The 19162-nt window shown below is 50.0% G+C and overlaps 3 protein-coding genes across 7 annotated transcripts; 2 read left to right on the top strand and 1 right to left on the bottom strand.

The window, feature by feature from the left end:
• The first annotated feature begins 91 nt into the window (after positions 1-91).
• On the top strand, positions 92-2211 carry LOC114433007 (butyrophilin-like protein 2). 2 transcript variants are annotated; one of them, XM_028401218.1, is made up of 4 exons: positions 92-203; positions 644-673; positions 1303-1638; positions 1716-2205. In XM_028401218.1, exons 1-4 carry the CDS (start codon positions 149-151, stop codon positions 1937-1939), a joined length of 645 nt encoding a protein of 214 aa, XP_028257019.1. In that variant the 5' UTR covers positions 92-148; the 3' UTR covers positions 1940-2205. The 2 variants fall into 2 exon arrangements, with proteins under 2 accessions (XP_028257019.1, XP_028257020.1); XM_028401219.1 differs by lacking the exon at positions 644-673 and having other exon boundaries at positions 94-203; positions 1716-2211.
• Positions 125-9990, bottom strand: LOC114433006 (uncharacterized). 3 transcript variants are annotated; one of them, XM_028401217.1, is made up of 3 exons: positions 9627-9990; positions 7832-7950; positions 125-214 (listed from the first exon to the last, which is right to left on the bottom strand). In XM_028401217.1, the coding sequence occupies exons 1-3, from the start codon at positions 9702-9704 to the stop codon at positions 157-159; spliced, it is 255 nt and encodes an 84-aa protein (XP_028257018.1). In that variant the 5' UTR covers positions 9705-9990; the 3' UTR covers positions 125-156. The 3 variants fall into 3 exon arrangements, 2 of the variants coding, with proteins under 2 accessions (XP_028257018.1, XP_028257017.1); XR_003670335.1 differs by lacking the exon at positions 125-214 and adding an exon at positions 9044-9210 and having other exon boundaries at positions 6920-7950; XM_028401216.1 differs by lacking the exon at positions 125-214 and adding an exon at positions 6920-7721.
• LOC114433005 (USP6 N-terminal-like protein) lies at positions 3143-18714 on the top strand. Of its 2 annotated transcripts, XM_028401215.1 has the most exons (15): positions 3143-3410; positions 7957-8030; positions 8172-8229; positions 10971-11056; positions 11132-11171; positions 11247-11327; positions 12960-13067; positions 13446-13555; positions 14719-14767; positions 14932-15052; positions 15135-15229; positions 15321-15386; positions 16119-16218; positions 16522-16674; positions 16831-18714. In XM_028401215.1, the coding sequence occupies exons 2-15, from the start codon at positions 8023-8025 to the stop codon at positions 17475-17477; spliced, it is 1722 nt and encodes a 573-aa protein (XP_028257016.1). In that variant the 5' UTR covers positions 3143-3410; positions 7957-8022; the 3' UTR covers positions 17478-18714. The 2 variants fall into 2 exon arrangements, with proteins under 2 accessions (XP_028257016.1, XP_028257014.1); XM_028401213.1 differs by lacking the exon at positions 8172-8229.
• Positions 18715-19162: the final 448 nt, after the last annotated feature.

The following is a 19162-nucleotide window of genomic DNA, read 5'->3' as shown; positions in this document are numbered from 1 at the left end:
AAATCCACAGACTTACGACACTTGAGCTGTGGTGCAGGATGTTACTGCAGCATTGAGCTGTACTTCCCCCTCAGTGCCAGAAATAGAGCGGCGCAGATCACAGCTGTGATGATGTTCGCAGGAAAGAGGCGCCGCTGAAGGCACTCGGATGTTCAGTCAGCACCCAGACATCATGAAGAGTCCACCGGTGTTCCTGCTCCTCGGTGAGTCCAACCTGATCCACGTTAGAGGGCAGAGAAATGCAGGTTTATTAGAAGATGTTGTTTAGAACCGTGTTTACACTGTAGATACTTTGTCTGCAGTTTCACTTCTTACTGTGAGTTCACTTTGAAAAGCAGTGGACACACAAACGGCACGAGAAACAACGTAAATGTGCAGAAACAGATCCAGATCCAGACCTGTGACGGGACTGTAGAACTGGATTCACTTAGTTTTTGTCCGACTCGTTACCTCATGAACATGTGTGTGAGTCTGTGTGACCATAAGTGTGATGTGATGTGTGACTTTGTGAAAACACACAAACACTCTCCTCTCTCAGCTCTACTTCAGCTTTTCACCGTCTAATCAGACGGCCCACTGTGAAGGACGCAGGTCTTCGGCCTCTAACCTGTGCTGTCCTCTGTCCTCTGTCCTTCTGTGGCAGGTGTGCCTGTGCTGCTGGGTGTGTCTGCAGGTGAGTTCCCTCAGGCTGGAAGGTTCCATAACGTCTGTGAAATGCTCAGTACACCGTGCAGCATGTTTTAAAGCCTGGTTGTCAGTAAGTAGATTATATCAGGTTAGAAACAGAACGATGCAGCAGAAGAGTCTGTGTGAAGGACCAAACTGTGATGTGTCGACGACTGGATCGGATCAGAGCACCTCCAGAGCCGCAGCTGTGTGGGGGACTTCCAGTCTGAAGAGGTGAAGCAGGGACGGGCTGACCTGTGTGCTCTGATCCGAGAGACGAGCTGCTGCGGAAAGGTCCTGCTGGTTCTGATAGAAAGGTGTCAGAACACACAGAGCAGTCAGGGGGTCCATGCTGACCCCTGTCCACGGCCTGGTCTCTGACACATTTCTCTGACATCATGTTGTAGACGGCACCAGGGTGGGAAGGAGCCGGCAGAGGCGGCGTGATGCTTTGGGTCCAAGCAACCTTGGGTCATGTGGATGTGACTTAAAGCTGTAGCACCTAGCCAACACCTGGAAAAATGATTCTTAAAGAGGCGGGCCCCTGGTCCGTCTGATCCTGTAACGCGTGTCTTGTGCTGGTGTTGTGTTGTTCAGACCGGATCACAGGACTGGTTCTCATCTGTCTCCTCACAGCTGTCCCGCAGCCCTCAGTAGTGGAGGTGTATGAGGAGGAGGAGTCGGTCCTGCTGCCCTGTCAGGGACAGGGTCCTGTACTCAGCGGTGCCGCGGTGGTGTGGAACCGGAAAAACTTCCAGAACCCGTCAGTCCACATCCGTCTGTCAATCAGTGACGATCTCAGTGAGCAGAACCAGCGGTACAGAGGTCGAACGTCCATGAGGCCCGACGCCCTGCAGACCGGAGACTTCAGCCTGACCCTGAGGAACCCGACTCTCACCGACAGCGGAACCTACACCTGCACCACCCACAGCGCCGGCCGAATTCTGAACCAAACAGTGGTAGAGCTCAGAGGTCAGTGCTGGGACTGCAGGTCAAAGGTCGCTGCAGCTGTTTTATCTCTCTGACTCTCTGATTGGTTCCTTCCTCAGTGCGGTCCCCTCCTCTTCCTCCTGAGTTCTGCGTGCTGACCTTCAGACTCCTCCTCCATCTTATAGTCTTCTGCCCGTACTGCATCTCCGCCAGCCTGATGATGTCAATCTACTGCAGCAGGAGGACAGCAAGCGATGCAGCCGTTTCCATGGAGACGGCCCAGCATGTTTCAGGAGAGCAGGCTGGAGAGCGCGACGCCGTCGTCACCGAGTACAACTTCTGAGATGAAGAGAGTATTTACCTGGCTCGTAGTGTGATTAGTACAAATGAACAGGTCTTTACACGTCATTACTGAAGTATTAAAGGTGCAGTGAGTAGGAACATAATGAGTTAATCATGTTTGTGTGAAGCGTCTGTGACTTCCTGACGCATATAATAAAATAAAAGTTAAATAAAAGTGGGAAACTTACAGTGAGCTTTGTCAGCATGTGGAGGAGACGCTGCATCCTGAGCTGCTGCTGCTGCTGGTCCTGATCCTGGTCCCGAGGAGCCTCGGCCCCTCTTTTTAAAAGAGGCCTGTGTGTGTCAGCATGGCGCTGCACCAGCCATGCGGTTGTCCACGACACCTCTCTTCTTATCTGGGGACCTACAGCTCCCCCAGACACACCAGGTGGCTGCACTTGCTGCAGGAGGATTTGGTGGTAGGGGACCAGATGTAAGACTTGGTTCAGACAGAGCCCCAGCAGCTGATGGGACTGATCCAGACTCAGGCTTTGAACATTTACAGGCTTACAACATTTGCATTTGTTGTAAATTGGAAATATGTAAACAACAACAAACAGAAGACAGTGAGATGACTTCTGTGGAACCATCGTTCAGTGGAGAACATGATTCATCCTCCATAAGAGTATTCCTTTCAGTCAGACCAGTGTTTTTTTTGTGTTTTTTGACTCAACATGTTTCGACTGCTTCCTGCAGTCTTCCTCAGAAGTCACATGATGATGTCACATGACGTGTCTGCCAGCTGATTTTATGCAGGTAGTAGGGGAACAGCGCCACCTGTAGTCCGGCTTCTTCAGCGCTGTGTCCCAGGTGTGGGACAGCAGTCTGGTCTCCTCAGGACAGTGTTCCAGGTGTGGGACAGTGTGAAAGTCCCCTCGTCCCGGTTCACTGTCCCATTGGTCCGGAGGAGACCAGACTGCTGTCCCACACCTGGGACCGACTGAAAGAATACTCTTATAGTTAAAAAGGTGAAGACCAAATGAACCTTGTCGAAATATGATTCATCCTCCTGAGAAGCTGTCGCGTCACCATGTTTACATTAGATTTAACGGCCACAGTGTGTCGCTGCAGAGTGTTTCCAGCAGATGGCGCCAGAGGACAGCCTCGCTCCCTCTCTGTGTGTGTGTGTGTGTGTGTGTGTGTGTGTGCAGCAGCTCCAGGAGGTTCTGTGTCTTTAAGGCCGGATCTGTACGAATCACACACACGGCTGGCGGCTGCCACGCTGCGGCGCCTGCTCAGTGCGCCTCCGCCGCTCGGACTCAGGACCTGGAGCTCCTCTGTCCCGCACTGTACACCGTGTCTCTGTGTGTGTGTGTGTGTGTCTGATGGTAACCTATGGATTGACTAAGCGGCGGCTTTTGTTGTCAGCCCGGGCGGTTTGTTCTGCTGGAGCTGCACTTTTAGCGGAGAATGCTCGGAGGAGGACGCGGAGCTGCTGCACGGATCGCGCAGATAACCCCCGCAGAAACACGGTAACACGCGCTCATCTGCTTCCTCCTGTTTCTCATTTTACAGCTTTTGTTTATTATTTATTCTCATTAGAATTAAAAAAAAAAATCTCGCGCGAGTCTGAAGCATCGTTCAAATCGCGGCTCGTGCTGCCGGGAGGCTGCGGGTGTTGTTTACCAGCAGAAAGGGGGACGCGGTGCCGTTAAATCAGGCCCGGATCTCGGGGAAGCGCAGCAGACCGGGCCGGCATCCTTCAGCTGGGACCGCCTGGCTGTGCGGGTGTCTCAGACGGAGACAGAGGAGGCAGCAGCAGCAGCTTCAGGCCTGCTGGCGGATCAGAGCTGCTGCCAGAGGTGCGACCAGATCCTTAAAGCATCAAATCCTCCACAGACCGATGAAGCTGCAGATGATTCTTCATGATTAATCGCTTCATTTTCCCCATAATTGACAGTAATGATATAGTAACAATCGACTGTTTGGTTTATGAATATTCGATAAGACACAAAGCGGAGTCGCTGACTGGACAAAGTAGGCCCAAGACCACCGAGGGCCCTGAAGTGATTATTGGTTTGTGTTCATTAAATGAACCAGGACTGGAACCTGCAGCCAGTCCTGATGCACATGAAGCAGGCCCTGCTGCACTGGAGGATTCTACGGCTGCGTCTCTGTGTATTTATACATTCAATTCAGTTTTATTTATATAGGACAGAACTGTCCCAAAGCTCTTCACAGAGACCCAGAGCCTGAACCCCCTGAAGACCAACAGTGTCAGGAAAAACTCCCTTTAAACAGGAAGAACAGGACCCGGCTCATAAGGAAAACCTTCCTGCTGACAGTCAGCCGGGTAGAGGAGGAGAAGAAGAGGGAGACAGGACAGAGAGGATGAAGGAGAGAGAGAGAGGAGAAGAAGAGGGAGACAGGACAGAGAGGATGAAGGAGAGAGAGAGAGGAGAAGAAGAGGGAGACAGGACAGAGAGGATGAAGGAGAGAGAGAGAGGAGAAGAAGAGGGAGACAGGACAGAGAGGATGAAGGAGAGAGAGGACAAGAAGAGGTGGACAGGAGAAGACATCTCGGCCCAGATGTCAGAGGCTGAGAGCTCAAACATGCAAATCAAACAACAACAAATGAAGAAAACACCCAAACAAACCAACAAATAAGCAAAACTATGAGAGACACTGTGACCAGGACCAGATTACAGATGATGGAACCATGTGTCCCAGCAGGTCCGTCACTTTTAAGTGTCCCCCAGAAACATGTTGTTGTTGTTTGGCCGTTCATTAGGCAGCGTCCAGCTCCTGCAGGGTGGCCTCTGCTCAGTGATGCAGTTTGTTGAATGTGCTGCAGTCTCTGTGGGTTAAACACCCCCACACTGTAGGAAACTGTCTGTCAGTCAGGTGGAGTGTATGAGAGGTGCCGTCCAGTCTCAGCGCGCTCTCTCTCCCAGTTTGGGCCTCCACCCTTCGTACTGGGACTCCAGCCAGAGCTCGCCTGTGATTTAGAGCGCTGACCGCATGCAGCCGCTGCCATATGCTTCAGATGACGGCTCACATTTAAAGCTTCTGTACGCCAGCAACCTTTCTGCAGGAGCCTCCGCAGGGTTTAGAGTTCCACAGCGGAGGCGTTAGAAGATGACCCAGAGCTCTGGGAGGAGAGGGGAGCTGTGGCTTCAGAGGAAGCAAACGTCTTCCATCTGCAATGAGCGTGCATGAGCTCCTGCACATTTTCCATGTTAGGTACGTTTATCATGTAAATAAATGCTTGAAAACGTCCCACCTCCACCTCCACCGCCTGGGTCTGGGTCTGCAGCACCAGCGCTATCAGTACACAGTGAACTACACGTGTCCAAAATACACTCAACAAAAATATAAACGCAACACTTTTGTTTTTGCTCCCATGTTTCATGAGATGGACTTGAAGATCTAAACTTCATTCCAGATACACAATATTACCATTCCTCTCAAACATTGTTCACAAATCTGTCTAAATGTGTGATAGTGAGCACTTCTGCTTTGCTGAGATAATCCATCCCACCTCACAGGTGTGCCACATCAAGATGCTGATCTGACATCATGATTAGTGCACAGGTGTACCTCAAACTGCCCACAATAAAAGGCCACCCTGAAATGTGCAGTTTTGTCTCACAGCAAAATGCCACAGATGCCACAAGCATTGAGGGAGCGTGCAATTGGCATGCTGACAGCAGGAATGTCAACCAGATCTGTTGCTCGTGCATTGAATGTTCATTTCTCCACCATAAGCCGTCTCCAAAGGCGTTTCAGAGAATATGGCAGTACATCCAACCGGCCTCACAACCGCAGACCACGAGTAACCACACCAGCCCAGGACCTCCACATCCAGCAGGTTCACCTCCGAGATCGTCTGAGACCAGCCACTCAGACAGCTGCTGAAACAATTGGTTTGCATAACCAAACAATTTCTGCACAAACTGTCAGAAACCGTCTCAGGGAAGCTCAACTGCATGCTCGTCGTCCTCATCGGGGTCTTAACCTGACTCCAGATCGTCGCCGTAACAGACTTGAGTGGGCAAATGCTCACATTCGATGGCGTCTAGCACGTTGGAGAGGTGTTCTCTTCACGGATGAATCTCGGTTTACATTGTTCAGGGCAGATGGCAGACAGCGTGTGTGGCGTCGTGTGGGTGAGCGCTTTGCTGATGTCAATGTTGTGGATCGAGTGGCCCATGGTGGTGGTGGGGTCATGGTATGGGCAGGCATCTGTTATGGACGAAGAACACAGGTGCATTTTATTGATGGCATTTTGAATGCACAGAGATACCGTGATGAGATCCTGAGGCCCATTGTTGTGCCATACATCCATGAACATCACCTCATGTTTCAGCAAGATAATGCACGGCCCCATGTTGCAAGGATCTGTACACAATTCTTGGAAGCTGAAAATGTCCCAGTTCTTGCATGGCCAGCATACTCACCGGACATGTCACCCATTGAACATGTTTGGGATGTGCTTGACCGGCGTATACGACAGCGTGCACCAGTTCCCACTAATATCCAGCAACTTCGCACAGCCATTGAAGAGGAGTGGACCAACATTCCACAGGCCACAATAGACAATCTGATAAACTCTATGCGAAGAAGATGTGTTGCACTGCATGAGGCAAATGGTGGTCACACCAGATACTGACTGGTTCTGAGTCCCCAGACCGCCAATAAAGCAGAAACAAAATGCACATTTCAGGGTGGCCTTTTATTGTGGGCAGTTTGAGGTACACCTGTGCACTAATCATGATGTCAGATCAGCATCTTGATGTGGCACACCTGTGAGGTGGGATGGATTATCTCAGCAAAGCAGAAGTGCTCACTATCACACATTTAGACAGATTTGTGAACAATGTTTGAGAGGAATGGTAATATTGTGTATCTGGAATGAAGTTTAGATCTTCAAGTCCATCTCATGAAACATGGGAGCAAAAACAAAAGTGTTGCGTTTATATTTTTGTTGAGTGTAGTAGCTGGCCGGCAGCTAGCTATCAGACGAAGCTCTGCAGCTTGTTATTCTCTGAGCGGATTTTACGGCAGAGCCAGCGACGGAGCCAGAGAGGATCCACACATGGCTACATGCACAGCTGCTCTCCGTCAGGCTGCCTCATCATCCTCTCTGACGTTTCCCCGCCAGGACGTCACCTGATTTCCTCCTTTGCTCCCATATCTATCACTTTAGCCACCAGGGGGCGCTGCCCCTTGAATGTAAATGTGGGTTGTTGTAGGCTTTTGCTGACAAAGCTGCTAACCGTGACACACTGCCAGCACAGGCGGCCGATGGGTTTGGTGTTCTGGACCGTTCCTGTTTGTTTGTTTTTTGTCTTGCGGCCATTTTGAAAAGAGTGCGTTCATTTTCTCTGCTTCCTCTACCTGCACGTCCTGGCTGTCCTTTGTTCCTGCTTTGGAAATAACATACTTTCACCACATAATCCTGCTTTGGAGATATTCCTAATCCAGATGGTTTGCGTGTCCAGATTACCACTGCAGGTCCTGTCATTGGTGTAGATCTGCACAGAGGCTGCAGATTGAGCTGGATTAATCCCTTCTCTGCTGTGTTTGGGGGTGATTTGGCAGCTCCAGCTGTGCGAGTGTGTTCATTGTTATAAAAGGGACAAAGGTGGCTCAGATAGATGTTCTGTGATGTCATCACCCTGCCAGGGAGCCGCTGGGACGTTTGTTGGAAAAGCTGGTGAACAGAAGCCAAACCAGGGTCGCTGCAGGCCGGCGGGACGCTGCCTCCACAGCCACGCTGCAGTGTTGGTGTGACAGTAATGAAGCACTGTGTGGCAGCAGACATGTTGTTTCCAGGGGACCTTAAGAAGTGATGCACCCGCTTGTTGGTTTTGAAATGATGCATGTCTGTATTGGCAACAGCTAGCACAAGCTAACTGTGTTTATTCTCCGTGATGAAGTCACTACACACCTCAGCCTCATGCTGTCGGTTCGGACGCCCACATCCATCAGCTGTGATCCTTCCTCGGTGTCATCCATCTCCACTCGTCGTCGTTTCTCACAGTAACGTTGCTTCTTTTCTCCTTTGTCCTGCAGATATTGACATGAAGAAAGACATCGAGACGTTAATAGCAGAGGAACGGGCTGATATCATCCTAAAGTATGCTACGGTGAGTTACTGTGTGCTCACGCTGAGGCAGAACACGCACACGCATGCGCACACACATGTATGTTTGTAGCATTTCACCACAATCTCAAGTGTGTGTGTGTAGCAGTGGGTGTGTAACATCTCCCGTGTTATTTGTGTGTAGGAGGAGCAGATCACGCGTGGTTGAAAACACGGACACACACGCTGAGCAGGACGAAAATGTGTGTTTGTTTGTTTCTGCATGCGTGGAGGACAATAAGTGTGTGTGTGGGTGGATGTGAGTGTGCTGCCAAAGTGCATTAATAACACAGTGTGTTTGTGCTTTGGAGTGAAGGATGACCGCAGACGTGGGGTTTTTTGTGTTAAATACGATCACACTCGTGCTTCTCAGATGCTTCGGATTGTGTGTTTTTACTTTTTGCATTCTGAGACTAATACACTACATGGCCAAAAGTATGTGGACAGCCAGGCTCTCCATGTTTCTGGGCCCTGTCCTCCGTCTGATGAAGGGTGATGAGGTCAGGACAGATGAGTTCTTCCATATCCAACTCTGAGGATCATAATCATAGACTCCAGATACAAATACAATGACTGGGTGTCCACTTGACTGAATGTCCACTGCTCCATGCTTGTGATGCCTGGAACAGACTGAAGTGATCAGATTTCAAAATAAAAGCTGGTGTGTGTGTGTGTGTGTGTGTGTGTGTGTGTGTGTGTGTGAGATTGAGAGGGTGAATGTGCTGAGACAGATGAGCTGGTGGCGGTGCTGGGTGAGGGGTGGAGGTTAAATTTAGACCAGCAGCAGCTTGGAGCAGAGGGGTACGGATCATCTAGCCGTAGCAACAACTGTGACGCACAAAGTGTGCAGCGATCGAGCTGACGATGACCTCCGGGGAGCCGCTGGACTCCCAGCTCTGAGCCACATGTGCAGAGGAAGGAGGAAATAAACCCCACACAGGAGGATTCTGGGTAAAAGTCCAGTCGGTGGTACCCGCAGGCCTGTGTGTGGGATGCTCAGGTTTCAGAGAGACTCACCCCGCTCCACCTCTCCTCTGTGGCGCCCTCTAAGGGTGTTGCTAGCAGGACGAGCTGCACATGTACATTCACACACGTCTTCTGGCTTTGAGCTGTTATTGAAGGATTTGATGGAGGTGTGGAAACAGGAACGAGCAGATTAACTTCAGGTTTATTTCTTCAAGTGTCTGAGAAAAATTAAAGATCAAAGTTGCACATTTATGGAAAAACTGGGATCTGGGAGTCACACAACTGAAACACATCTTGAAAAAACTTAATTACTCTCTGAAATATGTATATATACATAATCAGATAGCAAAATTGGTGTGGCCTAAATCTGGCTCACTTCAACGCTCGGTTACGCACTCAAGTCATCCACCTCCGGTCTGAGCCACAAGCGGGCCGGACTACAGCCACATCTCCACCAAAATATGGACCAAAAAACCCACAACTGTCCCAAATCTGGGCCACTATAGACCCCCAGGCAGATTACCCAGTGCTTCCTGTGCCACATTGCTGCCTTCTGTGGCCCAGATATGTTTTAAGATAGCTGGGCCAAATGACGTTTGGGCCACATGCAGCACACAGTTAAAGAAAAACCCACCTTATAGCCAAAAGAGTAACATGGGTAGCCATTTTGCTTATGAAGGTCTCTGACTGGAAGCAGCTCAGAGGCAGCCATGAGCACAGCTGTTCAGCACCATCCTTTCAAAGGACAGGACCTAACAGCCCAGGTCTTTGTGCAGGAGCTGTCAGATTGTCGGGGGCAGTAGGATGCTCCTTCCTTTTCCAGAGCCTTGTAGTTTCACCCTGATGAAGCGAGATCCTCTGTCACATGACCCCACAGCTCAGCACGCAGCTGACTCACTTCAGGGCTATGACGTCAGGCAGACTGGGGTCTCTGTTGAGTTTCTGACACTCAGACCTCCATCGGGTCCATGAAGTCTGAGTCATTCACTGTTTTTGCACTGTGGTACATCAGCAGACTGAGACTCAGTCGTCTCAGTGAGAAAATGTATTTTTGGTCCTCTCACTTTGGTGACGCTGACATCACTCGCAGTGATGACCCCCCCCCCCCTCCTCGCTGAGAGCAGGATGACGATTGGCTGCAGTCCAGACAGGCAGCCAACCAACCACGCTGTGCTGTTATTCAGGGAGCAGCCTCTCTCCGGCCGGCTGTCTGAGGATTAGTTCCCTCTCTGTTATGTCAACACTGGGACCGGATTGCTGCTTAAATGGATTTTCCATGATAAAAACATGAACCTGAACTAGTGCTGCTGCTGGGAGCAGATTCTGAGCGCATGTTTGGACAGTTTCACTGTGTGACGCCTGCTTTTACTCCTGCAGATGATTGATTTAGATTTTTCTGCTTTCTTTAACCCTCTGAACTCTGAGCATAAGGTCCTGCTCCTCTGTTAGCATCACATGCTAAATATGGTTATCCATTTTTAAGATTAAGATTAAGATTTACTTTATCAATCCCCGTGGGGAAATTGAGCCTCTACATGAGCTGCAGGAAGCTGCAGGTCAGACAGAGACTCTCTGAATGTTGGTCATGTGACTGCTGCTCACAGTCCATCATGGCTTCCTGGCTTCTTTTTGTTTTTTTACAGTCTTGTTTATTTTTGTCTCAGACATCTGAATAGATTAAATTAATTAGAATTAATACATGACAATTTTAAGCGTAGATCTTGAAGCGAATGTCACGTGTGACACATTCAGGGACCATTGGAAAGTTGAAAGTTTGATGATTCTTCCAGTTTTCCTGTTCCTGGCTGTGATGAATGGTGCTTTGTTGTGATTTTGAGGGTTCAGAGGGTTAAAAGTTTTTTCTTTTTGTGTCTGCATGTTGTTTCAACATCAAATATCTTCTGTACGCACGGTTTTTTACAGTAGTTATAAGTCACAGAGTCTTTGTCTCCATATAAATGAGTGTTTGTGTTGACAGGGCCGGCAGGGCGGGGTGGAGATTGACCCCTGGGAAGATGCCGACTACAGCATCTACAAAGTCATCGACCGCTTCGGCTTCATGCAGTAAGTCCGTCGCCCTGCGTGTCTCTGCGTGACGCCGTCCGCTTGTGTCTGACGCTTTGTTTGTTTGTCCGTCAGTGAAGACGAGCTTCCCGCCCCGACTGCACAAGAAGAGAAGGTGAGGAGGGAAGGGTCCCGGCGGAGGTGGTGCGGTCCTCCTGTTTTTGTTCACCGGGTTCTTTCTCCTTCACAGCAAAAGCAGCTGGAGGTAGAGAGAGCAGAGAAATGGCTGAAGATGGTGAAGAAGTGGGACAAATACAAAAACAGCGAGAAGGTGAGGACATGTTGTTTTTGTGAGCAGGTTTCTACACGAGAGCAGAATGAATCAGAGCAAAGCGAGGAGAGGTGGCGAAGGGTTAACACTGAACCATGACTCAGTCAGAGAAGCAAACCTCCATTATATAGAAGTGACATTTACTGGGACACAGGAGTGATTACAACAAGCCGAGCAGAGGTCAGAAGTCTGGATGGAGGACGTGGGTGGAGGCCACAGGTTTGGTGATGAGGCTGAGGTGAGTTTACGTGTGTGGGAAAGCAGAAGTGACGCGTGAGAGTGAAACACACCACAAAGCCGTCGCTGTGTGTCGTCATCCAGAGCTGAGCAGCTCAGCTGGAGCACCAGCCTTTGACCTCTGACCTCATTTTTACCACACATTAATCAATTATTAATTAAGTTGTATAGCTGTGTAGTTTGGGCACTTCTTCAGGTTTTCTTTCAGATGTTCAGACAGTCTCCTTGTTTCATGACTCAAGATCCACAGTTCCAGACTGACTGAGTCCTCCTCACAGCATCATACTGCCTCCACCATGTCTGACTGTATGAAGCCTGTTCTTTGGGTTCTAGCCTCTCCTTTCTGTCTCCACATGAAGACAACATCTCTGTGAGCTCAGAGCTCTAGTTCAGCTTCATCTGACCAAAGGACTTCAGTCTGTGTGCTCTGTCTCCAGGTGGTCTCTAGCAGACCTCAGTCTGTGTGCTCTGTCTCCAGGTGGTCTCTAGCAGACTTCAGTCTGTGTGCTCTGTCTCCAGGTGGTCTCTAGCAGACTTCAGTCTGTGGGCTCTGTCTCCAGGTGGTCTCTAGCAGACTTCAGTCTGTGTGCTCTGTCTCCAGGTGGTCTCTAGCAGACCTCAGTCTGTGTGCTCTGTCTCCAGGTGGTCTCTAGCAGACTTCAGTCTGTGTGCTCTGTCTCCAGGTGGTCTCTAGCAGACTTCAGTCTGTGTGCTCTGTCTCCAGGTGGTCTCTAGCAGACCTCAGTCTGTGTGCTCTGTCTCCAGGTGGTCTCTAGCAGACTTCAGTCCATGTGCTCTGTCTCCAGGTGGTCTCTAGCAGACTTCAGTCTGTGTGCTCTGTCTCCAGGTGGTCTCTAGCAGACCTCAGTCTGTGTGCTCTGTCTCCAGGTGGTCTCTAGCAGACTTCAGTCTGTGTGCTCTGTCTCCAGGTGGTCTCTAGCAGACCTCAGTCTGGTTTGGAGGTGTCTTCTCTGCAGTCTGGCAGTCCATTCCTGAGCAGGACTCAGGAATCACTAGTGACTCACTAGTGACGGTCTCCTCTGACTCTTCGGGTCCAGACCTGGTTCAGTCCTTCACTAGTGTCTCTGCAGCTGTTCTCTTCAGACTCATCTCTCACTGGTTTTCTTTCCAGAACCTTCCACATGTTTCTCCTCCTGTCTCTGTTGGACTCTCTGTGAACCTCTTGATGAAACCTCTCACAGCAGCTCTTCAGACTTGAAGCTCTTTGTTGATCTGGTCCTTTTGTAGACGTTAACAAACACTCTCGACAAATATGTTATATATTATGTGAATTTCTAGGTGCTTCAGCTTCCCGGTGACTCACAGTCTCGCGGCGCCGGCTCTTTAATAAACCTTCTGCCGTTTTAATCGCTCTGTGTTTGTGCCGCCTCTCAGATGGTGAAGCGGGTGTACAAAGGCATCCCCCTGCAGCTCAGAGGACGAGCCTGGGCGCTGATGCTGGACGTGGAGCGGGCCAAGAAGGAGAACGAGGGCAAATACGAGGTACCCAGCTGTCCCGTCCAGAGATGGGTGTAAATATGTGTCGCCCCTGCACGAACGTCAAAGACAGGAATGTAATAAGACAGTGTTCTATGTCCACCTGTGAGGTGGGGACAATGTTTATGGAAGGAAAGCAGATCCAGAGAGTGACATAATGAACCCACAGCATCACTGTGGGTCCTTCTCCATCCTGGGCCTGTGGTCAGAGGTTAAACTCTCTAAAAAACATTTTCTCAGTGTGTGTCTGAGGCTCTGAAATCAAAGAGGAAAGTCCAACATCTGACCTCTTCAGAGACAAATCACTTCCTTTGCAGTTAATTAAATTAAATGTAAAAAATCATCACTGAAATACTCTGAGGTTTGTCTGTGTCTGTTCTGCAGAAAATGAAGGAGCAGGCCCGGCTGTGCTCCTCAGAGATCAAACAGATCGACCTGGATATCAACAGGACCTTCAGGAACCACATCATGTTCATGGACCGCTTCGGAGTCAAGTAAGTGTTTAAAAGCCAGCAAGAGGTCCTGAGTGAGCAGGGCTGCAGCCAGGGTCCAGATCCTGAGACCAGCAGCACATGGCTGAGGTGTCCACATACTTTTGGCCATGCAGTGCATGCTGGGTGTTTGTACACAGCGGGCAGAGCGGCTGGCTGTCCTGGCTGTGAACCTGGACGCAGTGAGAGGCGGGAGGCGCCGCTCAGTGTGGAACCCGATCCTGCAGCGCGCTGATGTCACTGACAGTTTAATAGACCGCAGGCCTGCTCGGGAGCGGCAGTGGAAAGTCTGGAGCAGCTAAAGCTGAAATATTTAACAGGAGTTCAGCAGAAATGAAGCTTTTTATAGAGCCGGTGCTGCAGAGCTGCTCCCTGCTCTGAGTCTTAGTTCCTTTTAGTTCAGTTTTTCTATTTGTTGATGTTTCTGTTTTGCTCAATTGCTTAACTTGCTCTTCCTCCTCCTCCTTTCTCTTCTCTTCCTTCTCCTCTCCTCTTGTCTCCTCCACTTCGTCCTCCTGCTCCTCTGTCTCCTCCTCCTCTCCTCTCCACTCTCTCCTCCTCCTCTCCTCTCCTCTCCTCCTTCTCCTCTCCTCCTCCTCCTCCTTTCATCTCCTCCTCCTCTTCCTCCTCCTCCTCTCCTCTCTCTTCTCCTCCTCCTCTCATCTCCTCCTCCTCTTCCTCCTCCTCCTCTCCTCTCTCTTCTCCTCCTCCTCTCATCTCCTCCTCTTCTCTCTCTTCTCCTCCTCCTCCTCCTCTCCTCTCCTCCTCCTCTCCTCCTCCTCCTCCTCTACCTCTCCTCCTCTCCTCTCATCTCCTCCTCCTCTTCCTCCTCCTCCTCCTCTCCTCTTCCTCCTCCTCTCCTCTCTCCTCTCCTCCTCCTCCTCTCTCCTCCTCCTCCTCTCCTCTCCTCTCCTCTCTCCTCTCCTCTCTCCTCTCTTCTCCTCTCCTCTCCTCTCCTCCTCCTCTCCTCTCCTCTCTCTCCTCCTCCTCCTCCTCCTCTCCTCTCTCCTCTCCTCTCTCTCCTCCTCCTCCTCCTCCTCCTCCTCTCCTCCTCTCCTCTCCTCTCTCTCCTCCTCCTCCTCCTCCTCTCCTCTTCCTCCTCCTCTCCTCTCTCCTCCTCTCCTCTCCTCTCTTCTCTCTCCTCCTCCTCCTCCTCCTCTCCTCAGGCAGCAGTCTCTCTTCCACATCCTGTCTGCATATTCAGTCTATAACACAGTAAGTAGTGTTTTTGTTGCCTCCATTAAAATGCCCTCTGAACTTGATTTAGTTGATAAAAATCTCCGCTCTGACTGAGTCCTGAGCAGGGCTGACATGTTGTGTTGGACTGTTTCACTCTGAGGCTCTCTGTGTGGATTTTACTGTATTTGTGTCGCCTGCAGGAGGTGAGTTACTGCCAGGGCATGAGTCAGATCGCCGCCCTGCTGCTCATGTACATGAACGAGGAAGACGCCTTCTGGGCTCTGTCACAGCTGCTGACCAACCAGAAGCACGCCATGCACGGTGAGACGTCACACAGAGAGAGGGGGAGCGAGCTCTGCTGGTGTTGCTGGACTAAAACGTCTCCCGTCTTCTTTCTTTTCAGGCTTTTTTGTCCCCGGGTTTCCCAAACTGCAGAGATTCCAAACACACCACGATCAGATCGTTTCCAAACTCCTCCCCAGGCTGAAGAAACATCTGGTGAAGTCACAGTGGAGACATGTGATGACCTGAATGTGACTCCCTGGCAGTCTGATGCCCTGTACTGACAAACCCCGTCTGTGTCTTACAGGACCGAGAGCAGATGTCTGCAGGAATCTACAGCACCAAGTGGTTCCTACAGTGTTTCATCGACAGGGTGAGGACGCCCAGAGGTCCACATGTCTGAATTCAAGCAGTCACTGATAATGAAGGAGAACTAGATTCTGCTTTCATCAGCAAAAGTAGGAGGCCATGACTGACCCCCATGTGAGCAGCAGTCACATGACAAAACATGTTCTTTTAATCTTTTATAAATATGCAGCAGCTGGACTGATGAAAAACAGCAGTAAGATGAAGAGATAAGAGCCTGAGGTGTAAAAATCAACCTCAGAAAAGGGCCTAAACCACATGTAGACAAACAGTCCACGCACCAGGGGGCGCTGCAGCAACGGCTAAGACAAAAGGGTTAAGACAAAGCTCGAGTTCCACACAGGATATCTGTAAAAGATAAAAAAACACAGCAAAATAAGAAGGAAACACGACTTTCCTGAGAATCAGTAAAAGTTCCAGTTTTCAGATTATTTTTCATGATTTCAGCAGAACAGCCTCGGCTGATATCTGAGCTCAGGGAGAGCATTAAGAGCTGTCAGGCCAAAGCTGTCATTAGCCTCCTCCATGTTTGCCCACAATCCTGCGGTGGCGGCGGTTTGGCAGCGTTCGGCCGCTGTCAGCACTTCTGCGTCCTGCTGGGCTCAGAGGGGCCCTCTGAGGTCTGGGAGGGAACCAGACAAACCTCCTGACTCCTGGTTCGGCAGATAATGCGAAGCTGCTGGCACAGACCGCCTCGCACTGATCCCCACGACTCGTGTTTGTGTTTGTGATCCCGCAGACGCCGTTCACCCTCACCCTGCGCCTGTGGGACATCTTCATCCTGGAGGGGGAGCGGCTCCTCACCGCCATGTCCTACACCGTCCTGAAGACGCACAAGAGTGAGTTCAGCTCAGAGACACAGATCGCTTCTGTTCACACCACAAACACGCCGTGTTAACTGCAGCCTCTCAACAACCTGCTGACATCAAGTGACTGAGCATTTCCAGCGGGAGGCTGGTTTTTCTCAAGTCTGAAAGTGTGGGAGAATCTGCACCTTGTAATCAGCTCCTGTTTAGGAGGCAAAAACGAAATAACTGTGATCCATACTTGGAACAGGACTCACTTCACTTAATCAGATTGTTACAAAGGAAAATGATAAAAAGTGAGATGAGAGCTGAAGCAGACATGTCCTCTGTGTGCAGAGCGTCTCCTGAAAATGTCCCTGGAGGAGCTGAGAGAGTTCCTGCAGGAGCGCATCGCTCAGACGTTCTTCTACAGCGACGACATCATCATCGAGCAGCTGCAGGCCTCCATGACGGAGCTGCGGAAGATGAAGCTGGACCTCCCTCCTCCAGGTACCATCCACTTTCAGACCTTCCTCTTTAGCTCACAGCCAAAAATAAACTGTTTTCACTAAGCTAGACTAGGAAGCCATGATTGACCCACATGTGACCAGCAGTCACATGACAAGAATCTGCAGGAACTAATCAAAGAATCTTCTCGTTCTTCAGGAAAGCCCGACGAGCTGCCTCGTAAGCCGCTGGGCCAGGAGCTGCCCGTGCTGCTGAGTCCAGTCCAGGCCTCCAGAGGGAAGCCATCCTCAGCCAGAGCCGGCCTGAGCCTCCACATCATCTCCCACCAGCCTGACTCCATATCCCCAGACCAGAGCCCCTCCAAAGACCCCAGGGATCTGGAGGCTGTGGGTGAGGACGAGGCCCCGCTGCCTTCACCTGATCCTATCATCATCCACAGCCAGGCCCCGCTCACGCCCGAAGGCTCCCCGCTGACTGGGCCTCCGCCTTACCAGCCCCCGGGGAGCCTAGCCACGGTCACAGCAGATCATCCGTCGCCACTGCCTGATCAGGACAGGGATGAGATCACCCGTACGTTCTCCACAGCCTCCACAGACGACCCCTCTGCAGCTGCCACCGCTGACCAGTTCACCTGCAGGATCCCACGGACTCTGTCGGCCCCCGTGTCCCAGGCGGCCTCTCCGGGTTTGGGCCTGTCCCAGTCTGAGAGCCTGTCAGCCGCAGAGCGGGCGGAGGACAGGTACCTGGCCCAGCTGCTGGAGCAGGCCTCCGCTCTGTCCTCCAGCAGGAACGCCAACCCAGACGCGAGCGCGGCGTCAGAGGAGACGGCGGCTGCAGACTCATGAAAACACGTTATCAGGCAGATTTACAGTGTTGAGCAATAACTGCTTTAAAAGTGTTTCTAAGGAGGGAACGCTGCTCCTGTAGTGTTCCTGCCACACGTTTGCCTTCTGTAGGTGTAACACAACCAACAGGCTTCAAACTGTCAGAGAGGATTATCATGCAGGTCCCAAAACACAGCATCCAACATGGCCGCACACTGAAACGTCTTTAAATATCATTCAAACATTATAGAAACAAATTGCCAAACAGAAAATAACTTTTTTTAAATCTTTAAATCTTCTTTAAATTTTAATTTTTGTGATTTTTGTTTGTTCTTTTTTTGTGTAAATGTGACACCAAAGTTATATTTGATTTGATTTTACTCATGGCCCGAATACAGCGTCATATCTGACCTCTGAGCCCTGTCGTCTCATCAGTTCAGGTCTTCTGTGCCGGTGTGTTGCATCATGGGACATGTAGGATTTGGTGCGAGGTCATGTGATCATGAATGATCCCCAGAATGCACCTTTCACCGCACTCCTCACTGTTTGGATAAAAAAAAAGAAGTCTGGATTAGTTTGTAGGCAGCACCCTTTACCACACACACAGGAACCTTTTTGTAGTTTTGTACCTCTGTCAGATAAAAGAGCGTCTGCCTGGTCGGCCTTTGTAAAGTGTTTGCTAGCAGAGTTACAGGTTTATTTTTTGTACTGCCGTCTCGATGCCTTATTTGGATGGGCTTCAGTTCTTCTCTCTCAGAAACCTCTGACGTGGTGAGCTGGCTCACTGTTATGATTGTACACATCCAAACCTTTTAATCTCAGTTTGTTTTCAGATCAGTAATTTATTCGTGTTTTCTCTGTGATAAGGCATCCAGGTTCATCTTTTTTGTCCCCATTTTATCGACAAAGTTTCTTCCTTGAAAGGTGACTTTGTTCTTGTTATCCTGCACATAGAGAGCCGGACGTGGGCTTCTGTTCAGGACTGTACAGTATTGTAGGTAAACAGAGTCTCAGCTGTGTGCGTAGATGAAACGCTGACATCTTGTGGTCGGTTTAGATTAAAAGTGTCTTTAGAGTTAGACTAGAGGAGAAGAGCAGACTTTTTTCTCAAATTAAAGGACGGGTAGGAGGTTTCCTTCTGATGCACTTTTTGTTAAATTAGTGTAACTTCTCTTTACAATCTGATAGCAACTAAATCTCACTAAAACGAAGAATATGAATCATCTGTGGAAGCTATAAAACACTAAAAACATCAGCCAATCCTCCGGGTGGACCCTGTAGGAGTATTGGCTGGTTGTCACTCTCTTCCTGCTCTGTGCACCAGAGAGGTACGTGCATGATGGCCGAAGTCACAGACCGCAGCTCGTCTTCAGGTGATGCGCGTCCATGTGATTGGGAGGCGTGGCTTCGGGGTGAGCTCCGAGAGAAAGGGGCGTGTGTTTACTTTCCAAATCTGGCTGACTCTCACTGAGTTTTCCAAACCTCCTACCCTGCCTTTAAGAAAACAACTATTTTATTTAAGGCCATTATTTTGAACCATGTGGATATGTTTTATGATATTTGAGTACGCCTAAATGCTAAAACTGCAGATGATCCAAATAGTTTGGATAAATGTGTCCACGTAGCTACAGATGAACAGATTTTTCTGGTCTTCAGTGTCTTTAAAATGAAAACCTGGTTACAGTTCTTTGCTGTTGGAGGAGTGT

Source organism: Parambassis ranga, chromosome 3, assembly GCF_900634625.1.
Source record: "Parambassis ranga chromosome 3, fParRan2.1, whole genome shotgun sequence".
NCBI lineage: Eukaryota > Metazoa > Chordata > Actinopteri > Ambassidae > Parambassis > Parambassis ranga.
This window is presented reverse-complemented; position numbering and strand designations above follow the sequence as displayed.

Bases quoted from the DNA above. Each gene is read 5' to 3' on its own strand.
- LOC114433006 (XM_028401216.1), bottom strand. From the start codon at position 9,704: ATGGCTGCCTCTGAGCTGCTTCCAGTCAGAGACCTTCATAAGCAAAAT. The intron at 7,951-9,626 runs GTGGGTTTTTCT...CAATATCTGCAG, and splicing joins GTTACTCTTTTGGCTATAAG to GACAAAGGAGAAAAGAAGCA. The intron at 7,722-7,831 runs GTGTGTAGTGAC...TCACTTCTTAAG, and splicing joins ACCGACAGCATGAGGCTGAG to GTCCCCTGGAAACAACATGT.
- LOC114433005 (XM_028401213.1), top strand. From the start codon at position 7,965: ATGAAGAAAGACATCGAGACGTTAATAGCAGAGGAACGGGCTGATATC. The intron at 13,068-13,445 runs GTACCCAGCTGT...TCTGTTCTGCAG, and splicing joins AGAACGAGGGCAAATACGAG to AAAATGAAGGAGCAGGCCCG. The intron at 15,230-15,320 runs GTGAAGTCACAG...TGTGTCTTACAG, and splicing joins CCAGGCTGAAGAAACATCTG to GACCGAGAGCAGATGTCTGC.
- LOC114433007 (XM_028401218.1), top strand. From the start codon at position 149: ATGTTCAGTCAGCACCCAGACATCATGAAGAGTCCACCGGTGTTCCTG. The intron at 674-1,302 runs GTGAGTTCCCTC...GTCTCCTCACAG, and splicing joins GCTGCTGGGTGTGTCTGCAG to CTGTCCCGCAGCCCTCAGTA. The intron at 1,639-1,715 runs GTCAGTGCTGGG...TTCCTTCCTCAG, and splicing joins AACAGTGGTAGAGCTCAGAG to TGCGGTCCCCTCCTCTTCCT.